This window comes from Tachysurus fulvidraco, chromosome 11 (genome assembly GCF_022655615.1).
Source record: "Tachysurus fulvidraco isolate hzauxx_2018 chromosome 11, HZAU_PFXX_2.0, whole genome shotgun sequence".
NCBI classification, from domain to species: domain Eukaryota; kingdom Metazoa; phylum Chordata; class Actinopteri; order Siluriformes; family Bagridae; genus Tachysurus; species Tachysurus fulvidraco.
In genome coordinates, this window is record NC_062528.1 from 6,838,053 (window position 1) to 6,849,596 (window position 11,544).

At 42.4% G+C, this 11,544-nt stretch overlaps 2 protein-coding genes across 2 annotated transcripts in view; one reads left to right on the top strand and one right to left on the bottom strand.

Moving 5' to 3' along the window:
• The window catches only part of esamb (endothelial cell adhesion molecule b), a 108,677-nt gene that overhangs the window by 53,369 nt on the left and 43,764 nt on the right, over nucleotides 1-11,544 (top strand). The gene's annotated exons all lie outside the window — the stretch shown is intronic.
• LOC113660421 (cytochrome P450 2M1-like) lies at nucleotides 368-9,803 on the bottom strand. Its single transcript, XM_047820790.1, has 9 exons — nucleotides 9,533-9,803; nucleotides 9,051-9,213; nucleotides 8,742-8,891; nucleotides 8,371-8,531; nucleotides 2,907-3,086; nucleotides 2,511-2,652; nucleotides 2,229-2,416; nucleotides 1,976-2,117; nucleotides 368-1,121 (listed from the first exon to the last, which is right to left on the bottom strand). The coding sequence occupies exons 1-9, from the start codon at nucleotides 9,728-9,730 to the stop codon at nucleotides 937-939; spliced, it is 1,509 nt and encodes a 502-aa protein (XP_047676746.1). The 5' UTR covers nucleotides 9,731-9,803; the 3' UTR covers nucleotides 368-936.

Below are 11,544 nucleotides of genomic sequence, written 5' to 3' on the forward strand. Positions count from 1 at the left end.
TAAATGCTGTTACTACACAAATAACACCTCTTTTCTATAGTAGTAATGTAGAGAGGCAGCTACAACCACGTTTTGTGTAGTAACAGTGTTTAGCTCAGGAGTTATTGACTCGGGAAATTCACTTTACTTAAGATTATTTATTTACTTAAGACACTAAGGCACTTTTTTCCTTCTCGATAGGTGAGTAACGTTGGTTTTGCTTTGTTACACAGAACTAATATATGCCATCCTTTGCATGATTATGCTTGTGTGTCATTTTTTGCATGATTATGCTTGTGTGTCATTTTTGCTTGTTTGTTTATGTAAAATCATATTGTTCTTCTCTTCAGCTATGACAAAGACACATTTCTTTCCATTTGTTAGCTGGGTTACGTATGTATGTGTGGGCGGAGCTATCAATGCAGGGGAGGGACCCATTTGGGTTAGGGGCGTGTTTGTTTTTTTGATTTTATGTCAATATTGGCTTTCAAACATCGGAGACCCTGCCTTTAAGCTGTCTTTTATAGGAGATTATTAAGTGTACTTTCTTATGGGGAAATGGAAAGATTTAAAATGAAATGATGAAAATGAAAAAGACAAATATTATGATATATGAATAAGAAGGTAGTAAGCTAATTGTATGGTAATTGTATTTTTTTTTTTTTTTTTTTCAGAATTTGAATAATGTACTTGTTGAAGATCTTAAAATAGGTTTAATTAAGACTGACAACATGGTTCAAAGGAGAGTATACCAAAGATGATTATGAACATTTTCACCTAGATTCTCATTAGGACAAATTGTCATTATTTAGTGATTGTCAAATAAAAGAAAGTAATGTCTATTGATACAAGATAATCTTTTTTTTTTTTTAAGATTTTTTTTCTAAATATTTTTCTATCCTTGCAACTGTGAACCAAAAAATAAGAATCAAGGTACCATAGAAGAAAAACAGCTGTTTATGTTCTGTGCACAGCGTAGCACTCATATAAACGAGGTAGACGGCCAAAGCTGCAAATGGCAGGAGTGGTGTCAATCTCTTCCAGTGGTTGAGTGGCCTTGAAGGTGAAGTGCTGGAGAAGAGAGGTGAACATAATAAACAGTTCAACTCGGGCCAGCGCTTCACCTAAACAGGCCCGCTTCCCTGTGCAAAACAGACAGAATAGAGCCATGAATGTAACAAAGAACGAATTATTCCCAATGTTGATGTTTCATATAAACGTTAACTGAACCACAGTTCACAGTTTGTCCCCCAATGGGGCAATTTATTGTGCAACAGATAGTGAACAAATCACACACAATCACACACACAACAACAATACAAAATATTGCCTGATCCATCCTCAAAGGGGTAAAGGGAGTTAGGAAAAATAAGAAGGCAGTCCAAAATTAGAAAGATAAAGAGATCTGATTTTGACATGAATATTTTGGGTCCTTAAAGTTAAGAACAAAGTATTGATTTATCATCTGGTGCCTTTAATTTGGGCCATGAGAAAACCATTGGGAGTTATTTCGCACCTCACCGTGGTATTCTTTGTGTTAAGACTAATATTCTGAAGCTCCCACACCGATACCCCACATCATGTCACATAAGAACTACCATCACATGCATTGCTCCTGGAATCAGCCTGGTGGAAAACTACTTGGTTTGCACCTCATTTGGGATTTAATCAGCTGGTTGGTGACCCATTTGCCCTTCTTTACCTGCTTCAATTGTGCATTTTCCTGTCAAGGACTAACAGGTTTTACACTGCTCTTCTATACCACAGAAATATCAGCCATAATCATAGGTGAAGCCTCTGATCCTGCATGTATCTGCATTTTCTAGGGCTGATTTCTATAAAATCATGGCAGATTGCTGTGAGACCTTACCAGAAAAGCATTAGATATCTAAATATGCTAGGACATTAATTGTAAATGAGGGTGCATTGTTTAAGATAATAAAGGAAATACATGTTAGGTAACAGCAAGGTAATAACATCTTAGGTTTTAGCTTACCCATTCCAAATACAACAAATGCATCACTTTTTTTGAATCGTCCCTTTTCATCCAGGAAGTTCTCAGGGTCAAAATTGTCAGGGTTCTTCCATAGCTCAGGGTCAGAAAGCACAGAAGACAGCAAAGGAAGAACCATGGTTTCCTTAAGAAAAAACACACAACCTTTAGCAGATAAAGTGGGCAGAGTTTAAAAAATATGTAAACACACATGTAAAACTTGTGTGAAGGTCACAATGTGCATATGTTAAGGTACCTTGGGAATGAGATAGTTCCTATACTCAGTGTCATATAACATTTTATGTGGAACAGCAGTGGGAGCAATATCCAAGGTGCGCTGAACTTCATGAATGACTGCATCTGTATATGGCATGTTCTGTCTGTCATCAAGGGTAGGGCTCCGCTCTCGTCCTACCACCTCATCAATCTCCCTCTGGACACGTGCTATTCAAGATGATGGGTATAACACAGCATATGTATCAGATACTTACATATCAAAGCCGTGCTAATTATATTCATTATAATAATGCTCATCTACCTTGGATATCTGGGTGCTTTATCATTAGCAGAAGGCTTTGAAAGATTGTAGAAGATGTGGTCTCAGTGCCAGCACTAAACATGGCCCATATTGTGCACAATAAATTATTGAGATTAAATTCTGTATTAGGGTTATGTTTCTCCTGCAAAAGAAACTTTTTTTTAGTTTGATTGTATCTGCTTGTGTCAGTATGGACACTGTGACAGTTGTTTCAGTTAAGTGATTTTTAGTGTGATAAATAAGCTGCATCTGACATTCCTCTTCTACTATATATATCAAAATGTAGAATCAGGATTACCAGTGCTGAATAATTATGAGATTAATGGGTTATTATACCGTAGCTATTTGACAACATATACTATGATCAATTAAATACCATGAAAATAGGGATTTTACCTTTGCCATTTGTAAAAGGAAAGCCTCAATAAAATCTTTAGGGGGTGAAGAAGGATCCAGTGTCTTCATCCGTGCCTCTGCTTCAAGCTTAAATAAACCTTTGGCCTTTTCCACTTTTGACAACGCATCATGGAGATGCCCAGGGAAAAGGCCCACGATTTTGGGAAAAATATTATAAGCCTGTAAGAAAATAAGAATATTGATATAAAGAAAGTGGTGGGGTGATATGTTACATAAACTGTGCATTAAAGTGTGTCCTGCTGGTGTATGGAGTCACAGACCTGCCAACCTTGGAAAAAAATTTTGAGTAGCAACTTACTGCATCGACATGGCGCAAGGTTAGGCACATTTGCTGGTCAGTGTTGATTAAGTTCACAAGCTCATTCATCACAACTTTTTACTATATTTTTCCTATATAAATATTGGCAAATAAAGTAAAATTTGCAGGCACAACTTCTGGTCAAGAACTTCTGAAAGGCATATACTCGCTTCTTTTTAGATTTGCTTCCCTCTCCCTCTCTGTCAGTATCCTCATCTGACATCATGTGTATTACTAACTGCAAGGCACACACAACACACACACATCATCATTCTCATGTTTTTCATAATAGGTTTCCAAGCGCATTTGCATGAAAACACTTTGCATTATTAATATGTTTTAAGGCACAAATGGCATGTAAGAAGATTTGCATTTTAAAGTACTAATGTACAATAACAATACTTGGTTGCTACTAAAATAAAGAGTATAACGTTGTGTGCATGATCGTTTGTGTATAAAATATCTGCATACTTTTTTAACAACTCTTTATGTATTGCCATAAATTAGATTTAATGAACTAAACAGTAACTTCATATTTGACAACACATACATGTGTTAATATTCTCAGCAATAATACAAGACTCTAGACTTCACTATGGTTTTGACTGGCTGATTATATAATAATACCTCCCTCATCATTTCTACTTTCTGCTTCTATTTCCCTGCTTTTCACAAAAAAATCTGATGTCCATCAGATGTGATCTACAGGAGCCAGTAACAATCGAGTCAGAATACGATTGATATTTAAAAAAATACATTAGTTTCGTCATGTTATAGCATGACCGTGTGCTATAAAAGGGATACAGACGCTCGCGGATATTGATGTCTGCGTGCTCGCGCCAGTTTGTCTTTTCCGTTAAAGTACGACGGCAATGCGTTTACAGGCATGACTTACGTTTCCTATATAAATACTGGCAAATAAAGTAAAACTTGGTCTGTGCGTAAAACTTAAACTTGAGGCACAACACCGGACACTTGGGCACATGCCCCAGTAAAGGAATCTAACGACGCCTGTGGTTCGGCAGGCTTATTAAAATGGATGCAATTCACAATTCTGGCCATTTACCTTTGAAACGTTAAGTCCTCACTTGTAAAAAAAACAGTCACTGTAAGAAGAATTGAAGACGGACAGAGACAGATGAAAACCACATTCGTTTTGACGGCTCTCCGCTTGTAGCGTTGAAGAGTTTTAAACTGGCGCTATGATTGGTCGAATTATTATTTTCCCAGGTTGCTGCCCAATGCGGTTACACCCACAGGCGCATTGCCTGGTGCGCAAATGCACCGAAAGTTGTACTCAAAGGCATCAATGTTTTTTTTACAATGCGTATTTTGAAGTGACAAATCGTAGCAGCGTACTTTGATGTCTAAATGCGTATCTGCTACACAAAATGCGTAAAGGTTGGCAGGTCTGCTGTTTAAAAAACTCAGACACATAGAATCACAAAGTTTTGTAACTTTATGCATTTGTCTTCATGCCAGTCACTATTAGAAATGTTGTACATTTGTTAAGCTTATACATGGCATTAGTTAAAATGTAAATTTGCTGTCAAAGACACAACCAGGATACAATTCCACCTCACCCAATGTGCAACAAAAATAGACTGAACAAGATAAAGCAAGGCTAGAGCTTCGGGCACATGATCGGGAAGCAAAGTCTCCTAGGAATGAACCCGCTTCGGGCTTTCCCTGTTGTCCAAACCACACTCTTTCTCTATCTGCTCCTGACGCTTTCCCAATACACTAATGGATAACGGGCCGGACCCGGTGCCCCGTCCTCCTAACATCACCGGGCTTCCCCATTCCCGTATACAATGAATTTAAAAAAGTTTATATCTATTACTTTTCAATTTCACATTGAGACTAATAAACTTGGAACATGATATATTGTGGATGATATATTTTACAAAACAAAAATAACTGCCATGTTAACCAGACAATTTATATACACTGTGTATTATGACAGTTTCAGTTGCAGGAAATGGCAATCAGGAAACAGTTTTAAAAATCGCTTAATATAGTACAGTTAAGAACAGGGAGAAAGGCAGGCAAATTATGAATAAAATATCCAAGTCAAAGCCAGAATCACAAAAGAGGGCATGTGAAACCACCCAAAAACCAGAATCATCAAAAAAAAAATAAACGCACATACAGTTGTAATGTGTCTGTCTGTGTTTTCCCCTTGTTTCTGTCTGCCGTCTCTCCCTGATGTTAATTGTTGACCCCGCCCACCTATCTGTTACCATGGACACTAATTACATTCATTCTCTTCCCCAGGTGTTTTGTCTTAGTCCTTGTCTGTCTCTGTTTTGTGATTGGTTCTCGTTCTCCATATATACTCTGTCTGTTCACTTCAATGTTGTTGGTCGTTTTTGGTGTTGGTGTGTGCATGTCCATGTTCCCGTTTCCTGTTTGTTCCGCGTTGCCTGCCCGTTTGTTTGTGTTTTGTTTAGTAAAAACCTCTAAACTGCATTTGGATCCTCACTCGTCTTTGTCTCACCGTGTCACGTCGTGACAGAACGACCAACCTCCAATGGATCCAGCAGAACTCCTGTTTTGCCTACGTCAGGAGGACGCCCCAGTTGAGGAGTACACGGAGGTATTCTTGGACCTGTGCAACGAGGTCAACTTCGATGAGAAGGCGCTCAAAGACATTTTTAAGCACGGACTAAGGGAGATCCTGCGGTATTTGATGCCGTCTACCAGAGAAATAAAGACATTCTCGGAGTTCGTCAACTTGGCGTTGCTCCTGGACGGGTCCACGCTGAGCGTGAACACTGTAGAGACGGAAGCCGGCCGTAAGTATTTTTTGGGGGGGGGGCAGCAAGCATCGGGATCCGTGGGCCACAGAGTGGAATCAGCCACGGACGCCCGAATGCTCCACAGTGCCTCCGCCCAGACCAGTCCCGTGCACATCCGTGATTGAGCCAGTTCCCATGGCTACCGTACCGGCGAGCTCGGCTGAGGTCCGTGCTAACCGGCTGGTCTCCAAACTGGCGGATACCCCGATGAGGTCGGCTCGGGTGGCTGGCATCCCTAAGCCGCCAGCTGGACCAGCCGGGTCGCCGGAACCAGCCGGGTCGCCGGAACCGACCGGGTCGATGGAATCTGCCGAACCGACCGGGTCGACGGAACCGACCGGGTCGACGGAACCTGCCGAACCGACCGGGTCGACGGAACCGACCGGGTCGATGGAATCTGCCGAACCGACCGGGTCGACGGAACCGACCGGGTCGACGGAACCTGCCGAACCGACCGGGTCGACGGAACCGACCGGGTCGACGGAACCTGCCGAACCGTCCGGGTCGACGGAACCTGCCGGGTCGACGGAACCTGCCGAACCGTCCGGGTCGACGGAACCTGCCGGGTCGATGGAACCTGCCGGACCGTCCGGGTCGACGGAACCTGCCGGGTCGATGGAACCTGCCGGACCGACCGGGTCGACGGAACCTGCCGGGTCGACGGAACCTGCCGGGTCGACGGAACCTGCCGGGTCGATGGAACCTGCCGGACCGACCGGACCGACCGGGTCGACGGAACCGACCGGGTCGAAGGAACCTGCAGAACCGACCGGGTCGACGGAACCGGCCGAGCTGACGGAACCAGCCGAATCGGCCGGGTCGACCGAAATGACTGAGTCAGAGGACGCCATCATGACACCCAAACTACCTGAACTCTCTGCCTGGCCTGAACCTATGCATGTTTCTGTTTTCCTGTGTTTTGCTTCGCTGGACTTGCCAGCCCTTCTACCTCCTGTCCCTGTTCATAGGCCCAAAGCACCACCCTGGCTGCCAACTCCGTTCCGGTCTCTGGCTCCGCCTCCAGCACCACCCTGGTCCCCGGTCCTGCTCTGGTCTCTGGCTCCGCCTCCAGCACCACCCTGGTCTCCGGTCCTACTCTGGTCTCTGGCTCCGCCTCCAGCACCACCCTGGTCTCCGGTCCTGCTCTGGTCTCTGGCTCTGCCTCCGGCGCCGCCCTGGCCTCCTGTTCTCCCGGCGCCGCCCTGGCCTCCTGCTCTGCCGGCGCCGCCCTGGCCTCCGGCTCTGCCGGCGCCGCCCTGGCCTCCGGCTCTGCCGGCGCCGCCCTGGCCTCCGGCTCTGCCGGCGCCGCCCTGGCCTCCTGCTCTGCCGGCGCCGCCCTGGCCTCCGGCTCTGCCGGCGCCGCCCTGGCCTCCGGCTCTGCCGGCGCAACCCCGGCCTCCTGCTCGGCGGGCGCCACCACTATACGAACCCGACCCGCCCTCCCACCCTGGTTGCGCCTTCGCGCCACCCGCCTGAACTGGGTTTTGTGGACTTGGGAGCGTCTGGAAGCCGCTCGTAGGGGGGGGGCTCTGTAATGTGTCTGTCTGTGTTTTCCCCTTGTTTCTGTCTGCCGTCTCTCCCTGATGTTAATTGTTGACCCCGCCCACCTATCTGTTACCATGGACACTAATTACATTCATTCTCTTCCCCAGGTGTTTTGTCTTAGTCCTTGTCTGTCTCTGTTTTGTGATTGGTTCTCGTTCTCCATATATACTCTGTCTGTTCACTTCAATGTTGTTGGTCGTTTTTGGTGTTGGTGTGTGCATGTCCATGTTCCCGTTTCCTGTTTGTTCCGCGTTGCCTGCCCGTTTGTTTGTGTTTTGTTTAGTAAAAACCTCTAAACTGCATTTGGATCCTCACTCGTCTTTGTCTCACCGTGTCACGTCGTGACAACAGTACTGTACAGGTATGTTGCATCAATAGTCAGGCCAGAGGAAACATGTCTGCTATACATTCCAGCTTTGGTATGCCACCCTCTAGCCCCCCCAACCAACGCCTTCTGTTCAAAACTATAGTGATAGTATGCTACAGCATTTGGTATATACAAATGCTGTAATGCAAAGAAGCAAGACGTTGTAAAACACACAAACATACCATAAGCGTTTGAACCTCAGACAGATGTTATTTGTTTACCAACAGGGATTATTTCTGGCCATTCTCATAAATTTAATTATGTAGTGCAAATTAAAACTTGTACTGTAACTGAACAGAATTTCTGAAAAACAGCTTAAATCCCTTTATTTATTTCTCTTCTTATTTAGTAAAGCTTACTCGTTAACTTAACTATGTAATTTCATATGTTATTTAAAAAGTATGTTAAGAATAAATAGCAATAATACAGTACCTGTCCACGTGGACTACAGAGAACCTTGAAGTAGTCATTCACAGCTTCGAGCATAAGATTTAACTGTGGGTCATCAGATTCAAATCTCTGGCCAAATATGAGTGAACAGATTACATTGCACACTGCTCTATTTAGTTTATATCTTGGATTGAAAGCAGAGTCTGCAAGAGAAAACATATGACCTCAGTTATTATTTGCATTAATCAGGGATATCCAAGTTTATCCAAGTCTATTCTAGATCATTAGGGCTGTATTTAGAGTTGAGTTAAAGCTTGCATTAAGAAATTACCAAAAATATGGACATTCATCAATCAGAGATAATACAAATTTTTTGTGAGGTTCTACATACATCTGAGAGCAATAAACAATACCTCCGAATGTACTAAAACTTTGTACGAGACAGCTGGCCTCCTCCTTCACCTTATCCTCGATGGTGTGCCGACCCATTCCAAAGTTCTTCATAGTTAACAGAGTGAACCGCCGAAGCTGCTTCCATCTTTCCCCACTGCTTACCATAACACCTGCAGTGCAAGAACTGCTGTGACCACAATGTGTGTAACAAATAAATGTGTATAACAAATGATTTAATTTGAGCATTGTGTGCTCTCAAATCTTTTCTTTTTAGAAACTTACTGTTTTTTTATAATAACGAAAAGGTCCACTGATATAAATGAACTTACCATATCCATTAGTGATCTTCATTAATAGGGGGTAATTTGCCCTTCCACTAAACTCATTACCCATACCAATCATGGTCTCTTTCAGGGCTCGGTATCCAGAGATCACCACAACAGGTGTTTTAGCAAACCAAAGGGTGAAAATGCATCCATGTTTTTTACTGAGCTGATTGAGAGAAATGTAAGAAATTTAAGATTATAAATTATTCCTCCATCTTCAAACTGTGGCTGAAAGAAAAATTGCCATAGCAAAACTCCATAAACTGGTAGAAAGACTTAGCAGCATAAATTTGAAATAGGAGGTTCAAAAAGCATTCAGTATATGGATCTTATGGTCAGATGTCCAGATCTTTTGGCCACATCGTGTAGCTCATGTAGCATTCAGCAAATTGGCTATTTATTATTTCCGAACTGAATAATTAATTTAATAGAATTGTAAAATTTATACGAAAATAGTTAAGTTATTTAAGCGATAAGTTACTAACCTCAAGGTAATACTTGTACGGTTCCTTTACATGAACCTGAAAGAAATTCCCAACCACTGGTGCAGGAGCAGGACCTGGAGGCAGCCGTCCAAACTTATGCTCATATTCTTTACTGCGACTCTTCCAAATCAAAAGGAAAACAGCAGCAGCAATAAATACAGGCCAAAGGTATGTATGTAAAGCAAACAGCATATCCATAATATGGGTTTAACAAGCACAGCCCTGCAGAAATGTGTTGATGGCAGGACAAATCCCAACAGTCTGCAATTTAACTCTATTTTGTGTCACACAGAGGAGGAGCTGGTGGCGGGTGTTTACCTTGTTTTCCTTTGTAGGAACACAAGGTAAACACTGACGCTGTTGCTCTAGCAGGTAGAAAATACAGTATAGCAACAGTGGAAATTCCCTTTTTATGCTTGATTCTTTTATTTTTCCAAAGTCTACAAAAATATAGGATAAATTAAGCTGTCATTTAAAATATATTAAATAAGCTAAGTAATTCATTTAGTTATTTTTAAAATTACAATTCGTTACTCCCACTGCCGCATATTTACGTGAGCTGTCCATGATACAGTGATGTTATTGACTGAAGGTTTGGGACACATGGAGATTCAAGACAGCAACGATGATGAATCTAACGAATGTAAAAATGGCAACAATATAGTGGAGGATGAGAATAAATGGCCACACCTGGAGGAGCTGTTCACCTGTACAGTCTGCTGATGCAGTGTAAACACTGTCTATCATCTGCTGGGATTTCGGCTTATAAGACTTTAGCCTCTAATCTAAAAAACACACTATGGTAAAAAGACTAACAACTCTATACACACACACACACACACACACACACACATACATACATACATATATATATTCAACCCCCAAAGAGTTTTAAAGATTTATGAATAAAATTACATCAATCTGTCTTTGTTTATTCCCCTATCATTTCGCTTTTCTTTCCCTATTTCTCCTTCTCTTTGTTTTATCTATGTCTGTCTGTCTATTGACGGATAAGTTAATAATTGGTCGTGGTGTACCTTGATATTTATTATTATTTATTTGCTGAGAACCAGTATTAAGAAAACCAGTATCAGGTATGCAGAGTCCTGTAACTCCATCCCGTACATGCCAGTGTCTGATAACATCTCTTGCATGCCGCCGGATCACAACAGCATTATAAGGAAGTTTAAAACTTATGGAACAGTTGGAGGATTATCTCAATGGCAGAATAAGGAGAGAACGAGTTTTCAGGGACCATGATGATGACTGGCTAATAAATCGATTTAGATTCCCTAGAGCTGTGCTCTTGGATCTATGTGCTGAATTGGGTCCAGTATTAGAGAGGGCAACACGCCGGAACCATGCCATCCCAGTCCAAATACAAGTCCTCCCCACTCTGGGGTTCTTGGCAACCGGCTGTTTCAATCGGGAATTGGCAGACAGGTAAATTATTTATATAAAGAACTATAAGTAATCCTCAACTTTGTCTCTAAGACCTTATATACCAGTATATGAAATAATTCTATTGGAATCTACTGTATCATCTCACCCTAGGATGTTCACCTGTACATGTTCACCTGGCTTGTTAAATTTAATGCAAAGCAGAAAACTAAAGTTTTGTTAAAATCGTGTGTGTGTGTATGTGTGTGTGTGTGTGTGTGTGTGTGTGTGTGTGAGAGAGAGAGAGAGAGAGAGAGAGAGAGAGAGAGAGAGAGAGAGAGAGAGAGAGAGAGAGAGAGAGATTATGACTGGTGTTGTTTATTGTAAGTGTTTGTTGCCTTTTTGGACTCCTTTATCATTTGTAATGTTGCTCCCATTTAAAACAGTTCGGCTGAAGCCCAGCCATTTTAGGGTCATGATTGAGGACAATGTCCCGTCCAGAGACGAGCTGTTTCTTGTTGAGGTTTTGTTCAAACCGACCATCGAAAATACCCTCGCTAACCCAGATAGTGCTATTTTCTGATTGGCTATTGTGTAGCCTCTGTTTTGATTGACTGATAAGTGTCAGGGGA

What these genes read in the sequence shown, in the direction of transcription:
- LOC113660421 (XM_047820790.1), bottom strand. Translation starts at nt 9,730, where the DNA reads ATGGATATGCTGTTTGCTTTACATACATACCTTTGGCCTGTATTTATT. An exon ending in TCCTTTTACAAATGGCAAAG is followed by an intron (nt 2,653 to 2,906) that starts GTAAAATCCCTA and finishes TTTCTTTTGCAG; the next exon opens with GAGAAACATAACCCTAATAC. An exon ending in ATTTGTTGTATTTGGAATGG is followed by an intron (nt 1,122 to 1,975) that starts GTAAGCTAAAAC and finishes TGTTTTGCACAG; the next exon opens with GGAAGCGGGCCTGTTTAGGT.